This window comes from Rutilus rutilus (assembly GCF_951802725.1).
Source record: "Rutilus rutilus genome assembly, chromosome: 1".
Lineage (NCBI taxonomy): Eukaryota > Metazoa > Chordata > Actinopteri > Cypriniformes > Leuciscidae > Rutilus > Rutilus rutilus.
The window spans coordinates 43,397,635-43,415,867 of NC_140209.1; the positions used below are offsets into that span (position 1 = coordinate 43,397,635).

An 18,233-nucleotide genomic window follows, 5' to 3' on the forward strand; every position below is an offset into this window, starting at 1 on the left:
TTTTAAAGAATATCCCATCTGCTTTGATGTCGTTGATCTGCTAGCCTCTGGTGTCTGAGAATAGCAAACGAGTTTTTACAACAGTGTTGTCAAATATCTTTTCCGAAGCTGTGGGGGGAGCTCTAGAGAGAAACCTGCGAGCAAAAAGCGAGAATACAGCGAAGAAATCCCGAAGTTACTGAGCCCCGCTTTAATTAAAGCATATAATATATATAGCCTATAAATATATATATGCTTTAATTAAATGTTACACTAATTATGCTGTATGCAGAAGAGAACATGCATTTCACGAGTTTTATTTGCATGTTTAAAAAGTTAGATGACATATTTCAACTATAGCTTGTATGTTGGCAAACTATCATAAAGCGTTTTTTTTTTTTTTTTTTACTTTTATTGAATATGTATAAGATAACAAGCGGATATAAAGGACATATAACTTCTACAGGAATTAAATTATATCAAGTATATGTAAAGCTTCACATTATATAAAATAAATAAATAAATAAAAGACATACACAGAGGAAACATTATGCATCAGTATTGTCAAAAATATCATCATAATATTTCAAGAATCTGTCACTTTTCTTGTTTTTAATCAACCAGAGACTTCAGAAATGTATAAAATAAAGCGTTCTTTCGAGCTATGAACCGCGTACATGTGATGTCACATGGGGCGGGGCGATGCGAATCTCCAAACTTCATCTGAGTCCGTTTCGTCCGATGCCTTTATGTCTGATGCCTTTTAGTCTGAGTCCTTTTCGTCTGATGCCTTTTAGTCTGAGTCCTTTTCGTCTGATGCCTTTTAGTCTGAGTCCTTTTCGTCTGATGCCTTTTAGTCTGAGTCCTTTTCGTCCGATGCCTTTTAGTCTGATGCCTTTTTGTCTGATGCCTTTTAGTCTGAGTCCGTTTCGTCTGATGCCTTTTAGTTTGAGTCCTTTTCGTCCGATGCCTTTTAGTCTGATGCCTTTTAGTCTGAGTCCGTTTCGTCTGATGCATTTTAGTCTGAGTCCTTTTCGTCTGATGCCTTTTAGTCTGAGTCCTTTTCGTCCGATGCCTTTTAGTCTGATGCCTTTTTGTCTGATGCCTTTATATCTGATGCCTTAGTTTGAGTCCTTTTCGTCCGATGCCTTTTAGTCTGATGCCTTTTAGTCTGAGTCCGTTTCGTCTGATGCCTTTTAGTCTGAGTCCTTTTCGTCTGATGCCTTTTAGTCTGAGTCCTTTTCGTCTGATGCCTTTTAGTCTGAGTCCTTTTCGTCCGATGCCTTTTAGTCTGATGCCTTTTTGTCTGATGCCTTTATATCTGATGCCTTTTTGTCTGAGGCTGTTTCGTCTGATGCCTAATTGTACGAGACCTGACACCTGACATTGTTTTTCCTGAGACCTGAAGCTTTTCAGTCTGAGGCGCGATGCCGTTTTGTCCAATGACTGAAGCCTTTTAGTCTGAGGCATGATGCCTTGTCTTCATATGTCTGAGGTCTGAGGATGTCCTAAAATGTCCACCGTACCTCACTCACTCGTACGAATTCGTAGGATTTTTGCTTTGCGAAACGCGGGCAGTGGAATGGAGAAAAGCACAAGGTCTCGAGGCGCGCCTTTTAAAAGTTTAACTTATTTTAACTTGAGTGCCGCGTTTTTAGAACGTATAGTCACGCGCGAGACGCGGCAAAAGACTAGCGCGTGTTTACAGTGAAAAATAAAGTAGCGCGGTGGAATGGAAAAACGCGATTTTCCGGTAGGCCTACAGGATGAGACCTTATTAATTACGAAAACGGTTATCTATTTTTGTTAATTATTATTTTATTTCAGGTAGTTTTTCAGTAACTGTTGTTAGTTTAATGTAGTTTTAGTTTTTCATTTATGTTGAAATCTCTATTTTATTTCAGTTTACGAAAATGTTTTTTGACCAATAGTTTTAGTATTAGTTTCAGTTTTCATTTACGGAAATAACCTTGGTAAGTACAAGTTGGCCTGCTGAGAATGTTGTGGAAAATGTCTTCTCTTATTTTACGTTGCGGGAAATTGTCTTATGCAAAAGAAGGTTGCATATGATAGCAGAGTCAGAGCTCTTCAGAAATCAGATTATTATACAATTTGCAATTATTATACCTTTTTCTTATCTGTAATTTCGCAATAACCAAGTGTGACATAATATTCACCCCTCCTGTTTTCCCACAATTAAGTTCTACATATTTTTCCTTTCTCTCTAATTGTGGCATTCTGCCAATTGATGGTATAATAACCCTCTTTCATAGGCAAAATGTAACATTCTCCAAAGCCAATTAACTCTTCCCAGAGGCAAGACACCTCCACGCACACCTCTTAACAATGGTCTTATTCATTCACTTCGTCTGGTGTTTACCAGAAAATATGCAAAAACTGCAGTGGTTGCACAAACTTCTCATCTTGACCTTTGTAGTCACATAGGCCATAAGGCCTTATAAACACATCTGGCTTTTATTGTATTCAAACTAATACTACAATTGTTTTCTATAGAATAGATTAAATGTTTCAACAAGAATTGCATTAATCCTCACTAAAAACAGGCTGAAAACAACAACAACAACAACAAAAATAATAAATAAAATAAATAAACCAGATTTGTGTGTGGCTATTTTAAGCTGTTGTTGTCAGTAAAATGCACAAAATATAGTTTGTGAAAATGGCCACAAAAATATTTGAGCCTTTTTCATCAAAATATAGAGCAGAATCTTCTTTGTCAAACCCGATGGTGTAAAATAGGTGCCCAGGCCAAACACCATAACACATATTAACACAACTTTAAAACGTCATCACCAGAATGAAAACTAAACTGAAACTGACCCGCCGTGATTTGTTTTATTTTACAGCAATCAAACAGTGCAACTTGCAAACTGGAAAATCTCTCAAGAAAAAGGAGGTGCGGTGTTCCGTAACGTCTAATAGAGGGCGCTAGTGTGTTAGAAAATGATCCAGAAACATGAGGAAACCTGTCATTAAACAATTTTAATCACAGTGTGAGCGCCGCGATATAATAATGTGGCCTTAAATTATTATTTATCATAAAGCATATAGTCCCTAAACCTAATAGTACATTATAAGTGGCAGCAATTTCATAGTAGGCCTACTTGAACATCCCCTCACCCGCTCTCTCCTTTTTCACCTCATTGACGTCATTACTTTACAACTCGGGGTGGAACTCTGGAAATGAGATGTGAGTGAACATTAGCCAATGAATGACCACACCCTCAGTTCAAATGTGAGATGTAAGCCAATCATCTCCTTGCATTTACAAGCGGAGGCGGGCCCTATCAGTCTCCGTTGATTTCGCTCTTCATCAACACGGTCTTTTTTTAAAGTTCCGTAGACGATGAGAGAAGGGGGGTTGTGAGGATACGGAAAATAGGGACAGTTTGAATATTTTAGATGTTCACGGGACATAAAAAAAATCAAAAGAAGAGGTGAAGGAGTATATCTGGGCGTTTTTTTGTACCACATTAACCATTTCCTGGTGTTTAAATACGGGTAGGCAATAGCTAGCGCCATCAGGCTAACGGCGTTAGCAGTTAGCTATCAACCAAACGACAAAGGAAATATAGCCAGTAAATTCACATTTCCATAACGATATATTTTATACGCTTTGCTTTTTCGGATTGGGGCCTTATTTTTTGACCAACCACCAAGATAACAGAAAACGGAAGACTCGACCTGTTTGAATAAACCCTACAGAAATCCACTAAAATGGCGGAGCCGGACAAATTAAACATTGACTCCATAATACAGCGTCTCCTGGAAGGTGAGAAGAAATTCAAATAGCTTTTAAAAATTAACTGTTTCTCCGAAATGAAACGTGTAAAACCATCAAATACTTGTGCATTTGAGTTGGTATTGCATGTGTGTCGTATATTGTAGAATAGTAGTTACTGTTAATGATATTTTGTGCTCTGAAAAAAGCCGGGGGAAGTGGAGCGAATTAGCAGTTACTAGCCAACAATCAGTCTAACGTTACACTAATTTACTAAAAGCTGCCTGCGATTTTACAGTCGGTCACATATCTGTCATAATAAAGAACATGTATAGATGACAAGTGTATGCTCTTTTTTTTCATAATCTCATAATGTTAAGGTTATGAGTTGAAAATCGGCCAATATTTTTATTCAATGACTAACTTACTGGTGTTCCAGTTTTTCCAAGTGCTTTTCATTTCTATCTGTGTCCAGTTGTTTATCTTCAGTTTCTGCAGGGGAAGTCCTGTGTCTAATTAAAACCTGCAGCAATAGGATTACTTTAACTAATGAGGATGTAGTTAGTAGAAGTGTATTACCAAGTGATCTTCACAATAGAGGCCTTCACAACATGGCATACGTCGTTGAAAACGTGATCTCTTTATTTTTTGCTTAGGAGATTCTAAATTTAAGCTGTTTTATTATCTGAAGATAACATTTCTGTACATCAATTTGTAGTTATATGCATTTACACTGATTGTAAATACTTTAGTCCTTCCACAGAGTTTAAGTCTTTTGGAAGCCCAATGTTGTTCAAGGGTCCTTTTTTTTTTTGTAGTTGATGTTCATTTCTACAAAGTTGAATTTGTAAAGTTGTAATTAACGATTGAGGTTGTAAGTAAGGATCTGCTGGGTAGTAGGAACATAAATTTGTTCATCGTCTCTTTAGCTGCACCAGAAATGTCTTTTGTATGTAATGCTTACTGATGCCTACTGAGGTACATTGCGAACCATAGCACAGATGGGCTTAATAAACCTAAGCAAGGAGTTTATTAAATATCTGACTCGCATCAAGCATGTGTGTTGCAAAATGAGAACGCTTCAGGCCGTTTTGTAAACTATGTACCATCTTTCCAGCCGTTTCCGTAGCAAAGGAAGTTAAGTAAGGTCGTAAACTGGCCCACACAGCATCTGAGCCCCTGGAACTCCATAGAGACCCTCTTTAGTTTCTGCGGAATTCATCATTCTAAAAATTCATGCAAATCTCCGCCCATATTAGGCTAATTTATTAAATATTTTTGGCTTGTTTCATTGTGCTTTCAGCTTCATTTAACAAATTTTGCCATATTTGAATCCATTCCACAAAATAACATGTATTTGCAGATTCTGTGTGGGCCTCTTCATGAGTAGTTGTGAAGTTTAGACATCATAATTACTGATGGTGCTGGGTCGTTTGGTCCGCCTTTGCAAGAGTGATTGAACCGGTTTGATTTAATTTATTTGGCATGAAATTGAATGTCTCTTTAGTATTTTTCATATGTAATAAAAGAAAGACACACACACACACAGTCACACAAAGAAAACATTTTCCACGTACATCGTACCTTTTACCTATTGGCTTTGGGTTCTGTTGGCAGCACGGTTGTGTAAACCTTGTTTTTTTTTCTGCAAATCGCAGTTAAAAAAAAAATAAACAAGCCTGATAATAGTTGTATATAAATCTCCTTATGTAATCCTGCTGTCCTATTTTCCCTCAAAGCTTGATGCCTTCATCCGAAGTCCTCATTCTCCTGAGTATGTTTTTTAGCGCTGCTTTGCAGATTACACAGATATCGCTATTTTATAGATATTATATATTTCATATAGATATTATATATATTCATTTATTGTGCCTATAATGGTCATATCTACTCTGACATTACATAAATGTAGGGAATATTTAGTGAGTAGAGAGAGTTGTTTTCCTGTTCTCAACTCAACTTTCATTTATAAAGCACTTTCAAAACCATTAGAATGGACAGGATGGTCCATAAGTAGTAAATAACTCTAAAATACATGGATTTTTTTTTATGCTGTTTTTTAGGGGTGTAACGATATTCAAACCGAACCGAAAACCGCGATACACCACCCACGATACGTATCGCGATACTCTCATGGCGTACCGACGCCTTGCCCCCTGCTACCCCGGCCCAGCCCTGGCTCAATGGACCTCATGTCTTATGTGCAGCGTTGTAGTAGCCTAACCACCATTAACACCATATGATAGCAAGCTTCGTGTTTTGTTACTTTCGATAATAAGCAAGGTGTAATCTTTTAAATTCTGTCTATTTGATAACGAAATTCAAACAATAAATGCCGTTTTGGCTCTCTTTGATGTGGCGTGACAGATCACTGTACTAGGCTCCTCATTTAAAGCGGCAGCGAGCGCGAGTTAACGCGATTCTCTTCCTCAGTTACAGAATAAACATGAATGGACACCTGAAGGTATGTTGAAAGATACAGTATACTCACTGAAATGCATCATAACTCGTGTAATCGATCAGTCAGTGTTTCAGCAGCGGAAAGATGCCAATAAAACGTCTTAAGTTTGTCACATAGCCTTATATTTACCTCAGGCAAGTCATTCAGTGTGCACAGCTTGTTGGTTCCTAAATGAACTCTTGCATTAAATAAATGCACCATATTATTAGCCTATATATTATATTTTACTTAACCTGTTAATGATATCTTGATTATTTAATGTATGTTTAAAATATCTGTCATGAAAATGACAGCAACTGTGTAGCCTACATTTATATATTTAAATAATGAATTAGAGTAAAAACATAAGTTATTTAAATTTTTTTTTATCCTTGCAAAATGTGTAATTGTAATTTAATTATTTTAAAGACAAAGATACAATTAGTTCATTAAACCACTGTAAAAAAAAAAAGAAAAAAGAAAGCAAGCAATTTTACCTTTCTACAGCCCCCACCCAACCGAACTGAGACGTCAAAACCGCGGGACATACCGAACCGTCAGTTTTATGTATCGTTACACCCCTACTGTTTATATGCTGTTCTCTATATGATATGCTGTTCTCAGGACCAAAGTTGTTGCTGTCAGTGATTTTGAGGGTAGGGAAAAAAGCACATTGCTCTGACATGGTCAGACTCTGTATGCACTGCAGGTTGTGCTCAACAATACACACATATAATACAGTGAACGTATCAGAGTGTCCTTTTTACCAAAGTTTTCTTGTGTACTTGTGTTACTGTGCTTGTAGGTTGGAAATAATTACAAGTTACATAACTTAATCCTCCCTTTTAATGAACCCAGCGGTGCGTCTTTTGACAGGCAGTACCCCTTTTTTTTTTTTCTTTTTTTTTTAATCCGGATCCTAAGACTGGAATGTTCAGTGATTCCAGCTTTTAAGTCTAGATCCTTTTGGTTCATGTTGTTCTATACTGCAGCGCTGTTGTGCCCAAACTCATGGCCAACGAACAGAAAATCAATTGTACTGATTACAGGTGACATGAAGGGAACTTTTGCACGTAGACTGTTGCTTTTGGTTGTTTTATGCTGGTTGCTGTGCTTTCCCAGCATCTGCTAACATTTGTCATTCTGTTGAGGTGTCACATAAATAAGTTGTTTTCTTCTCCTCAGATTGTCCCTCTATCTCATTGCCTTCATTGGATTAAGTGTAGAGGCTATCACCTCTGAGAACTTGCAGATTCCGAGGGAAAACACATGGATGTCCGTGTGATGACCGTCTTCATTACGATTAAGCACTGGACTGTTAGCGTGACTGTACTTACCCATCGCATGAGATGGCTAGATGCAAACTTGTAGTTAAATTTGATTGCCTTTGTTGTTATCTTTGTTGTGATTATTTAAAGAACTTAACACACCTACGAGCTACCGTTCAAGTGGTTCATTTGATGACAACCAAGTACACCCCCTATTTGGTGGGTGATTGAACTGTTCTCTGCACTACTGTTTTTCTACTTATTTATGGAATTTAGCACATCTAACTAAGAACACCTGTGGTTATTGTTTGAGTGGTTTGTTTGTTTGTTTGTTTGTCGTATAGGTCCACCCCCAACCTTGTGTTGGGTCTAAGCTCTGTGATGCTTATTGGCCCCGTGACTAACTTTAGAGCAAGTGCTGTTGGGGCATTAGCCGGCCTTAATCTGGGTTTAAAGTGACGAGCGGCAAGATCCTATTTATACCCACTTTTCACTGGCTGAGCTGACAGGCTTCCGGTCACCGTCCTGGCCCTCAGATCACTCAAGTGCTGAAACCTTAAAGGCCTCCTTTTTTGAGACCCCTCCTAACTGTTATACCACACCATTGGTGCACATCATCTGATTTGTTTGCTCAAAAGTCCTCTATTAAAATGAAACCAAGGTAGTTGGCGTCAGTTATCAGTAACAAAAAAAGTGAAGTGCTTGTTCCCTAATATGAAAGTCAAATTCAGTGTATTATCTCTCCTTTGTTGTGCAGGGGAGAAAGTGAAATGTAACTTCCCAGGTAACTTTGATGCAAACACGCGCTGTTCGTGACAAAGTAGTAGCAACCATACAATATGCATTGTCAAAATGTACAAACAATAAACCCAAGGGAATGTGAATATAGATCTTGTGCAAATAAATGGCACATAATGTCAAACACACTAGTTAGTTCAGTACCAAATCGATATTAAAATAAAGGAAATGTAACAATAGTTTTTCAATTCTTATAATACATCTTCATAATGCATACAATCTTTCTGCAGTATTAGAAGCATCATATAGAGACTGAATTCAGTGTCAGTGCCATAGCATGCATATTTGAAGAATCCTCATGGTTAAAAAAAGCTACATTAAGCAGTTAGAAGTCTGTTTGAGTTAAAAAAAAAAATTTTAAACTCATGCTCACCAAGGCTGCATTTATTTGAAAAAAATATTGCGAAACAATTTTTTTTATATATATATCACACACACACATATACATACAGTACAGGCCAAAAGTTTGGAAACATTACTATTTTTAATGTTTTTGAAAGAAGTTTCTTCTGCTCATCAAGCCTGCATTTATTTGATCAAAAATACAGAAAAACATTTTATATTGTGATATATTATTACAATTTAAAATAATTGGTTTTCAATTTATTATACTTTAAATTATCATTTATTTCTGTGATGCAAAGCTGAATTTTCAGGATCATATGTATTTGATTAAATAAATGCAGGCTTGATGAGCAGAAGAAACTTCTTTCAAAAACATTAAAAATAGTAATGTTTCCAAACACATATATATTTATATATATATATAAACTTTTTTTTTTAAATGTAATTTTAATTTTTTTTGTCATGGCAGAGCTGAATTTTCAGCAGCCATTCATTACTCCAGCCTTCAGTGTCACAAATATGATGATTCGGTGCTCAAGAGCAATTATTTAATAATAGTGCTGCATATTTTTATTTTTATTTTTTTGCAAACTGAATTTTTTTCAGGATTCTTTGATTAATGGAAAGTTCAAAATAACAGTTTATTCGAAATGTGAGTCTTTTATAATGTCTTTCCTGCATAAAATTAACTTCTTTAAAGAAAAACTTTTGAATAGTAGTGTACAGTACATGCTTGAATGGGAGCTACTTAGTCAAAATAGTGATGTATCATAGTGATTGATGTAATTTAAGTTTAATTTTCAAAAATTAAGTAATTGTTGCTTTGGTATGTAAATTGATATTGAGAATTGTGGAATTTCAGTGGTATGCTCTGACACTTTAGTAATGTGAGACTGCATGGCATGCAGGAATTTTTCACTTTACACTGTGAAGTGTGCTGTGGGTGTCTCTTAAACAGCTGCACGAATATGTATTCAATGTGGGTGAACATTCAGTCAGCCAGCTGTTTGTCTCTGTGGACTGTCACGTTGAATGAGACATCTTCTGTAGAGATGGGTGGATGCAAAGAAACATTTTGTCATGCACTGTAAAATTGTTTTGGCAGTAACATTGTTCAGTTTGTATGATGTGGGCATTGTGATTTCATAACATTTCAGTGCTGACTATTTGTGTCCTTGGTTAATTTGTGTAAAGCAGCATTCTTTAAACATTTATTTAGAGGTTTAACCTGGTTGGGTTGATTTTGTGATTGTGCACAAATAAGCCATCTTCCAAATCCTTGCATAACTGCCCGATTATGTGAGTCACCGGGATACGCTCTGTGTATGCTACAATATTTCTTGCCTGAAGGAAGCCATGTGAAATGTATATTTAAAACCCAACAATGGCTTGACTACAACTGCAGGGATGCTTATTTTTACGTTCTGAACATCCCATGCACGGATGCATTTCAGGTTTTTGCCCATTCATTGTGACCTCGGAGATGGCCGCTTCAGCCCTGTCCAAATAGGTGGCAATATTTTTTTCCATTGCAGGTGCATCATATGTGGTTTCTTTCATCTGCTGCTGCCAGCTAAACTCTTGAACAGCACGGCATGTTGCCAATCTAAAAGGGCATGTTTGAATAATACCACAGGTCTGCGTTGTGTGAGATGACAGTCTGTTTAGACCTTGCAAGCCTTCCGTCACAGCAGGCCAGCAAATCTCTTTGGGGCTTTTTTGTGTGTGTGTGTGTGTGTGTGTGTGTGTGTGTGTGTGTGTGTGTGTGTGGTGGGGGGGTCTGTTGACCCATGTTTAAAAAAAAAAAATTGTGAATATTTAAATATATCTGCAATTTTAAATCAATCTTAAATTGCACATGATCTTTAACACGGAGCAGCTGTGCCTCGGAAAATAAATATCTTTACCACGCATTGTGGTTTATAAAAGCCATATGTGCGGTTGTGCTAGTGAAACGCTAAGGACTGCTTTAACAAACCTGCTAAATTCTGTAAATGCCTTTGCTGGGTCTTGCGCGGTTGGGGTTCCTGTTCAGCAGAGACACATGATCTAGTGTTTGAGTGCACTGACGTCTGTGCGTCACTTTTCTGTACATCCCATCACTTCAGACAGAGAGCCTCTCATCCTCTAGCTCTTCCTAGTTTTTAAAAGCACTTATTTTCTGATAACTGGGTCTAATCTGGCACATTTGCTTTTTGTTTGTTTTGGCCTGATTCCTACTGTTCTCAATTTGTCTCTTTTGTGCTTTTTCCAGTTAAAGGCTCCAGGCCAGGCAAGAACGTACAGCTGACAGAGAGTGAAATCCGTGGCCTCTGTCTCAAATCCCGAGAAATTTTCCTCAGCCAGCCGATCCTGCTGGAGCTGGAAGCACCGCTCAAGATCTGTGGTATGTTTGTCCTAGTGGGTTCCCACGATCATGGAAAACCTTAAAGGGGTCATATGACGGTTCTAAAAAGAACATTATTTTGTGTATTTGGGTTAATGCAATGCGTTTATGTGGTTTTAGGTTTCAAAAAAGTCATTATTTTACACATATACGTTTATTATTATTGCTCCTCTATGCCCCGCCTTTTTGAAACGCGTAGATTTTACAAAGCTCAACGTTCAGAAAAACGCGGTGTGCTCTGATTGGCCCGAATAACTCAAGCGAGTGACCGAAATGTCACGCCCCTTACCATATTTGGAACATCAGCTCCCATTGCAATAACGACAGGTGATAATGTTGATAATATCTTATCAATTCGAGCACAAAACTGATCCAGAAAATGCAGATGACCAAGCTGATCGATCAACTTTGCCAGCGCAACTGGACCAGAACATATCAGATTGGTATGGTTTTATTTGAGTGGGGACATAATTGTTGATTATAATGACTTGTACTGTCTTTTTACGCGCCGCGCTACGGGGGAGAGAACATTATGTAAACATAAAACCATGTCTGCATTTGTGATCGTAGAAATGACAAACAAGCGCTACTCTATACTACTCAAAATAATTTATCCAAATTAAAAAATACTTACAGGCTGTGTCTGTGAGTCAGAAGTGCCAGACTGTACTTGCAAAGATGGAATTGCCCCACTTTTTAGAATCAGCCTTTGTGCGCAGCCGGCCTTGTACTCTCCCAGGTTCTGGAAACAGTCTGTTGTAGATTTGGCTGAGCCTTAACTTTTACAGAGAATATCTCTGCGGATCTTATACATGCACAAATAGCTACATAACACACTAAAGAAAAAGGAAAACAAGAATTTGCATCATATGACCCTTTTAAAGGAATTCAGATCTAAATTAGTGGAAATTATTAAATTAATTATTATACTGAACATAATTTTTTTTTTTTTTGTATTTGCAGGTGATGTTCATGGCCAGTACTATGACCTTCTTCGTCTCTTTGAGTATGGGGGCTTTCCTCCTGAAAGCAACTACTTGTTCCTGGGGGACTATGTGGATAGAGGGAAACAGTCTCTAGAGACCATTTGCCTCCTGTTGGCCTACAAAGTCAAATATCCTGAAAACTTCTTCCTTCTGCGTGGCAACCACGAGTGCGCCTCTATCAACCGTATATATGGCTTCTATGATGAGTGTAGGTATCAGTATAAATTCTGAATTTGATCTCTTACAACTAGGGCTGGGCGATTTGACAATATTATCGTATATCGACGATGTCTTGCAAGTGTCTCGATGTTGATTATAACAGTCAGTTACCAGACGATCATCGACAATATACGATAATGACATATATAATTCACATAGCCGCATAGTTACCATACACACATTTATTCACATGCAATAGCATGAATTAAATGTTTTCTGTAGGCTAGCACTTAGTAGGGTTAGGAAAAGAAAATCGATTCCAGTTCTTGATATTATTTAAGCGCAAGACGTGCCAAAGACAACACTTCTGGATGCTTGCTGTTTTCTTGCTGCGCAAAGCCCAGCTCTCGTATAGTGCACGGACAAATATACACACACACACACACACACACACACACACACACACACACACACACACAATTATGTCCAAATATGCCCGTAAACGCAGTCAGTTTTGTCTTAAGTGAACTTAAACGGTCGGCCTATAGGATAGACAATATAATTGGATATTGCAGTATTTTTTTAAGGCGATTATAGACAAAATATTTTTTACATATCGCCCAGCCCTACTTACATCTTCATAAATGCTTATGATGCCTTTCCCATATACACGTTTCATGATTTTGAATGCTCATAAGCTATTTTTTTCTATCTCTAAGGTAAGCGACGGTATAACATTAAGCTGTGGAAGACCTTCACAGACTGTTTCAATTGTTTACCTGTGGCTGCCATTGTAGACGAGAAGATCTTCTGTTGCCATGGAGGTGAGTGCAGGCAGAGGTCTTCTGTCCCCATGGCAATTTTAATGTTCTGCCATAACTCCTGTATTGACTTTGCAATTTCCCTGGATAAGTTAAATATAGCTGTTTATAGCCATATGACTGGGAGAACATAAAGTTTGGTTCATTTGATTGGCCCGAAATCTCAACTACACACCAGGGGTCTAACTAGAGTCCTCATAAAAAGACAGAGTATTGTGTACACTTCATTTAAGCTAGTCTGGTTTTGCAAATGATGTGGCAGTAATCTGCTCTGGAAATGAACCGTAATTGATTAGTTTTTTTTCTTCTTTTGTGATTGTCATCATATCCTCAAAATATCTGCTGTGCTTAGCAATGAAATGCAGTAAATATGAACTGTTTTAAACATAAAGATCCAGATGGAGTGCTCATATAAAGGTATATCTTTTTATTTTTGCTCTAAGCAGCTTAAAATTAAGGGGTTCACTAAAACTATTGATTGATGTCATGAATGCATACATGGGAGAAACGGCACAAACAACCAGCATTTCCTGCACTACTAATCTACCACCACAGTAAAAAATTTAAATTACTGTTTTGTGAGCGTGCCGTGCCGTCTGAATTGAACTTTTGTTTTCTTTACTGATTGAGCTCAAAACAATGCAGGAAATGTGGCGTAACTGGTGTAGTCTGATTCACAGAAAAAGCTGGTTCTTTAAATTATTCTCAAAGACTCTGAGTTTTTGGTTTGAATTAGTCTGATTCCCCTAGTGAAAAATAAATATACTAAAATGTATTTGAAATACATTTATTTTATGCTAAGTATCCTACAAATACATTTACATACTTATGTACTTAATATAAATACCCTACAATTGTACTGTTGGTATACTAAATTGTTACTTAAATTGGAACAACAGATTTTGTTCTTAATGCACTTTAGTTATCTGGAAATAGTGCTGAAGTTCAACTAAAGATATACTTAAAACTGCAGTCCGTAACTTTTTTGGGTTAAAAAATTATCCAAAATAAATTTGCTAATAAAGTACATAAACAGCCAGTGTTCTGAACTATGTGCTTGCCTTAGCTCGATTCAAAACAGTAAGCTTGTAATAATGTTTTTAATTCCAGTGGTACTGGTGGATTTCCACGGGAAATTTGAGCATGTCTTTGCGTCATTACGTCACATCTGTACACATAAAGGTGTCTCGGCTAGTAGGCTATATTGTGCGTGAGGATGTTGAAGCCTTTTCTCACATCACTTGAACAGAAAAAAAAAAGTGAAGTTGATAATTCCACCAGTTACTGCAGTTGCAGATTTCGAACAGTGATGGCGACAGAGGAAAAACTACGGACTGCAGCTATATATATATATATATATATATATATATATATTTGTGCTATAGTGGAACTATTGCAAGTATACTTTAAAGGGTTCATCGGATGCAAAATTCACTTTTATATGGTGTTTACGTAATGTGTCTCTGCAGTGTGTGGACACAACCACCATACAATGAAAAAAAATCCATTCACTCCTTTTTCGTTTTATCAAAAAGCCTTAACGCTCTCAATCAAGCGATTTGGATTTTCTGAGCAATATGATGTCATATTTCTCATGCTCCACCCACGACCAGTGACGGTCTGTCCCGTATTAGCATATTTCCGCCCTCAGCCATTTGTATTCTGTCCGCCAAGGCAGCACTTTACGTGTCTTGTGTCGACACGCACCATGAAAGAGAGGGGTGGGGTGAGCAGTTGCTCATTATCATTTAAAGAGACATGCGGGTCACTGTGAACACAGCTGTTTTTGAGGAGGTAAAAAGGGTGTTTTTACACAACCATTGAGGAATTTTAACCAAAGTACGTTACAAACTTTACATGAAGAACCTAAAGAATCATACCAATTTAAAGACTGATATTATACAGAGATCATACTATCCTTACTAATAGTGATATTAAACAGATTTCAAGGCTTAATATCAAGAAATGTGCATTGTACAATAAAGTGCTCCAAATAAAGTTGATTATATTTATATCAGTAAGTCTTGAGCGATATGTCAGTAAATATATTAATGGATTTGTAGTATACTTTAGTATACAGGTTTTTTTTTTTCACCTGGGTCCTTTACTGATTCCTGAATCATGGTTACTGAATTAACATTTCATTTATTGAATTGTAATCCTTTACTTTTAGTCATGTCTTTTGAAAGTAAGAAATATTAATGGTGTTTTAAAGCTTTTTATAGGAGACATGTTAAGACCTTGTCTCATTTATATTTAAATCACCAATCTGTATTGAAGGATTCTGACATAATTTCTTCATCTAGCTTGTAAAGCTGTTTAGAAATGTGTTGTAATTTCTTGTGCTGTTTTGCAGCCCCACAGTGTCTGGATGCACAAAAGAAAAAGTTGCTCCCTAAAAATGCACTGTGAAATAAAATGAATTGTTTTGTGCTCCAGGCCTCTCTCCAGACCTGCAGTCAATGGAGCAGGTGCGGCGCGTCATGAGGCCCACGGATGTGCCTGACCAGGGGCTGCTGTGTGACCTGCTTTGGGCCGACCCAGACAAAGACGTGCTAGGTTGGGGAGAGAATGACCGTGGTGTGTCCTTCACCTTCGGTGCAGACGTGGTGGCCAAATTTCTTCACAAACATGACATGGACCTAATATGCAGGGCACATCAGGTTAGTATATGTTCTGCTGTTGTAGGAATGTTTTAACAAAGCCTTGTAACATTAATAGACTAGAAAATGTGACGTTATCATCTTGTGCAGGTGGTGGAGGATGGTTATGAGTTTTTTGCGAAGAGACAGTTAGTCACCCTGTTCTCCGCTCCCAACTACTGTGGCGAGTTTGATAACGCCGGGGCCATGATGAGTGTGGATGAGACACTCATGTGTTCCTTCCAGGTAAGAGATGAGCTGTCATTTTCCTCCCTGTCTTTTGCCTATACCTGATTACAAGGCTTTTCAGGTTCTCTGCAAATATATAAAGTATAATTTGACGGTCTGGCCAACTTCCTCTGTAGATTTGCATTAGGTCATCTCCGGAACATTTGTTCTCTGCGTTTACAGTGATTCTATTGTTCTGTTCTAAAACCTAGTGCACTGCCTACAGATGCTTTTTAAGGCATCATGGGCACGCTCTCATCATAAAGACAAAAAAAAAAACTAGGCAACCTAATTATACTACCATCTAAGATTGCTCATTCTAAATGTGCAGCCACATTAGCAAAATGGTGGGGAAACAAGGCACATTTGTCTGTCATTATTGTAGTGATTTTTAATCAAGTTAGTTTATTTTTATAATTTGGGGGGAAAATGGGCCTTAAATATCTTCCCGTTTCTATTTCAATAAAAAAAGTTTTTGCTATGAAAATAGCTAAAGAAGCTGGCATAGTTAAAAATCAGTAGTTTTGTATTGCTAATGTCAAACTGCATTCAAATCAATTGTTAGGCAAGTCTCTCACACAGAGGCACTACCTATGTTGAGGGTTTTGAGTCAGTTTTAGTCAGTTGTGAGGTTCTATGGTGGTTAGGATGGTCCCTATGTAGGTAGCTCGCTAGATTTTGAAACAGAGCTTATATGCACCAAAGCGCTCTCTCTGTGGGAGGACGTGGCTATATTTGGAAGTCTGTGAGCTGTCGTGCGCCGTTGCTCACTCTCGTCCTCTGTCTTTTTCTCAGATCCTTAAGCCAGCTGATAAGAAGCTGTACTACGGTGGAGGAGGTGGAATGGGCTCAGGACGTCCAGTCACCCCACCGCGAAATTCAGCCAAGGGTGGAAAAGCCAAGAAATAACACCCGCTGGATGATCCCTCCACCCCCAACGTCGTCTCTCCTGAAAATTCCCTGTTCTCTCCCTACTCTTTCTCTACCTCCCTTCTTTCTTTCCATCTCCAAATGGCTATAAAGCAAAACAGTACCCAGGGTTGAAGTCCTTTTCTCTCTTTCTTTTTTAATTTTTTTTTCTTTTCTTCATGTAACTTTACAAATGTGTGTTTTATATATATATATATATATATATATATATATATATATATATATATATATATATAATATGAATATGAGACTGCGTGTGTGCGCATCGGTTATGTTTGTTAGGCTCTTTGTGTTTGTCTTTCCACCCATCCTTCCCTTCCCCTCCACTGCTCATTGCCCCCATCTCTCCACCTGTCTCTGTCAGGGAGCCTCTGACGAAGTCTACATTTGAACTCCCAGCCAGGCTCTGGGAAAGATTGAGACACAGAGGGGTCAAAGGGGGCCGGTCGAGAGGTGCGGGTGAAGTCCCCCTCACTGTTTATGTCCTGACACCCTCCTGCATTGTTTTAAACACAGAACTTGCACATCCTGCATTAGTTAGAGAGCCAGTCTGAGTGAAATGTGATAAATGTATACACACACGCAGGGAGAATGGATGTGCAGAGAAAGCGTGAGGTAGAGAGAGACTGTCACAGGTGCATATTTTCCATTTAGAGATCCAGTGATTTAAAACAATCAATCATGTTGGAACTTTTTACTTATTTTTTTTCCTTTTCTTTCTTTTTTTTTTTTTTTTTTGTAGTTGGATCACAACAAAAGCTTTGAAATTCTTTGCTTACTATGTGTGTTTTTTTAGTGTCTTTTTTGAAAGACAATTATCAATAAAGAGAACTTTATTTAAACATCCTGTACTATCTATCTTACTGTGTCCCATTCTCCCAAGTTATGACTCTCTTCCTCAGGTGTTGCGAATCTGTCCTGTTCTCTATTTTCTTTCGTTTTATTTGTTTATTTAACTAAAGTGGATTGAATGTAGTCTTTTAGGGTTGACCAAAGTTGACATTTGCTGAGAAGGACTGAGATTGTACACCTAATCATTTTCTGTTTGTCTCCAACTTGCTTGCTGCCGCTTTCTCTCTCTGTCTGCTTCCTCTCAACAGTAAACTCGGTCTCCCTTTGCCTTCCAATTATGCTATTCTCCATTTTACCTGTTTGATTACTCAAACATAATTACCCTTCTCTGTCTTATTGCTCTGTCCTTCTCTTTTCACTTTTTGATAGTTAGCATTGTCTGGGTTTTGAAGCACTGGGCGACACCCAGCTCCTGGATCTTGCTTTGCCAGCTCAACTTGTCCCTTACCTCTAGAGATCTGTTGTCCTATTCATTCCCCTCCCTCCATTTCAAACTGTGTGTTCTGAGTTGCCAGACAGGATTTAAAGTTTGATCCATTTAAATCTCAGAGGAGTTGCTACTGTAATTAGGATTTAAGAATTTTGTTTGCCTCAAACTCATATCACTGGTTCCAGCAGGTGGCGCATTTCACAAAATACTAGTTCTTCTATATGTTC

The 18,233-nt window shown here is 37.8% G+C and overlaps 1 protein-coding gene across 1 annotated transcript; it reads left to right on the forward strand.

Annotated features, from left to right (window-relative positions):
• The first annotated feature begins 3,271 nt into the window (after window positions 1-3,271).
• On the forward strand, window positions 3,272-16,836 carry ppp1caa (protein phosphatase 1, catalytic subunit, alpha isozyme a). The gene is made up of 7 exons (XM_084411424.1): window positions 3,272-3,772; window positions 10,827-10,958; window positions 11,922-12,152; window positions 12,823-12,927; window positions 15,364-15,587; window positions 15,678-15,812; window positions 16,590-16,836. The coding sequence occupies exons 1-7, from the start codon at window positions 3,718-3,720 to the stop codon at window positions 16,701-16,703; spliced, it is 996 nt and encodes a 331-aa protein (XP_084267550.1). The 5' UTR covers window positions 3,272-3,717; the 3' UTR covers window positions 16,704-16,836.
• The last annotated feature ends 1,397 nt before the right edge of the window (window positions 16,837-18,233 follow it).

What these genes read in the sequence shown, in the direction of transcription:
- ppp1caa (XM_084411424.1), top strand. Translation starts at nt 3,718, where the DNA reads ATGGCGGAGCCGGACAAATTAAACATTGACTCCATAATACAGCGTCTC. An exon ending in AATACAGCGTCTCCTGGAAG is followed by an intron (nt 3,773 to 10,826) that starts GTGAGAAGAAAT and finishes TGCTTTTTCCAG; the next exon opens with TTAAAGGCTCCAGGCCAGGC. An exon ending in CACTCATGTGTTCCTTCCAG is followed by an intron (nt 15,813 to 16,589) that starts GTAAGAGATGAG and finishes TCTTTTTCTCAG; the next exon opens with ATCCTTAAGCCAGCTGATAA.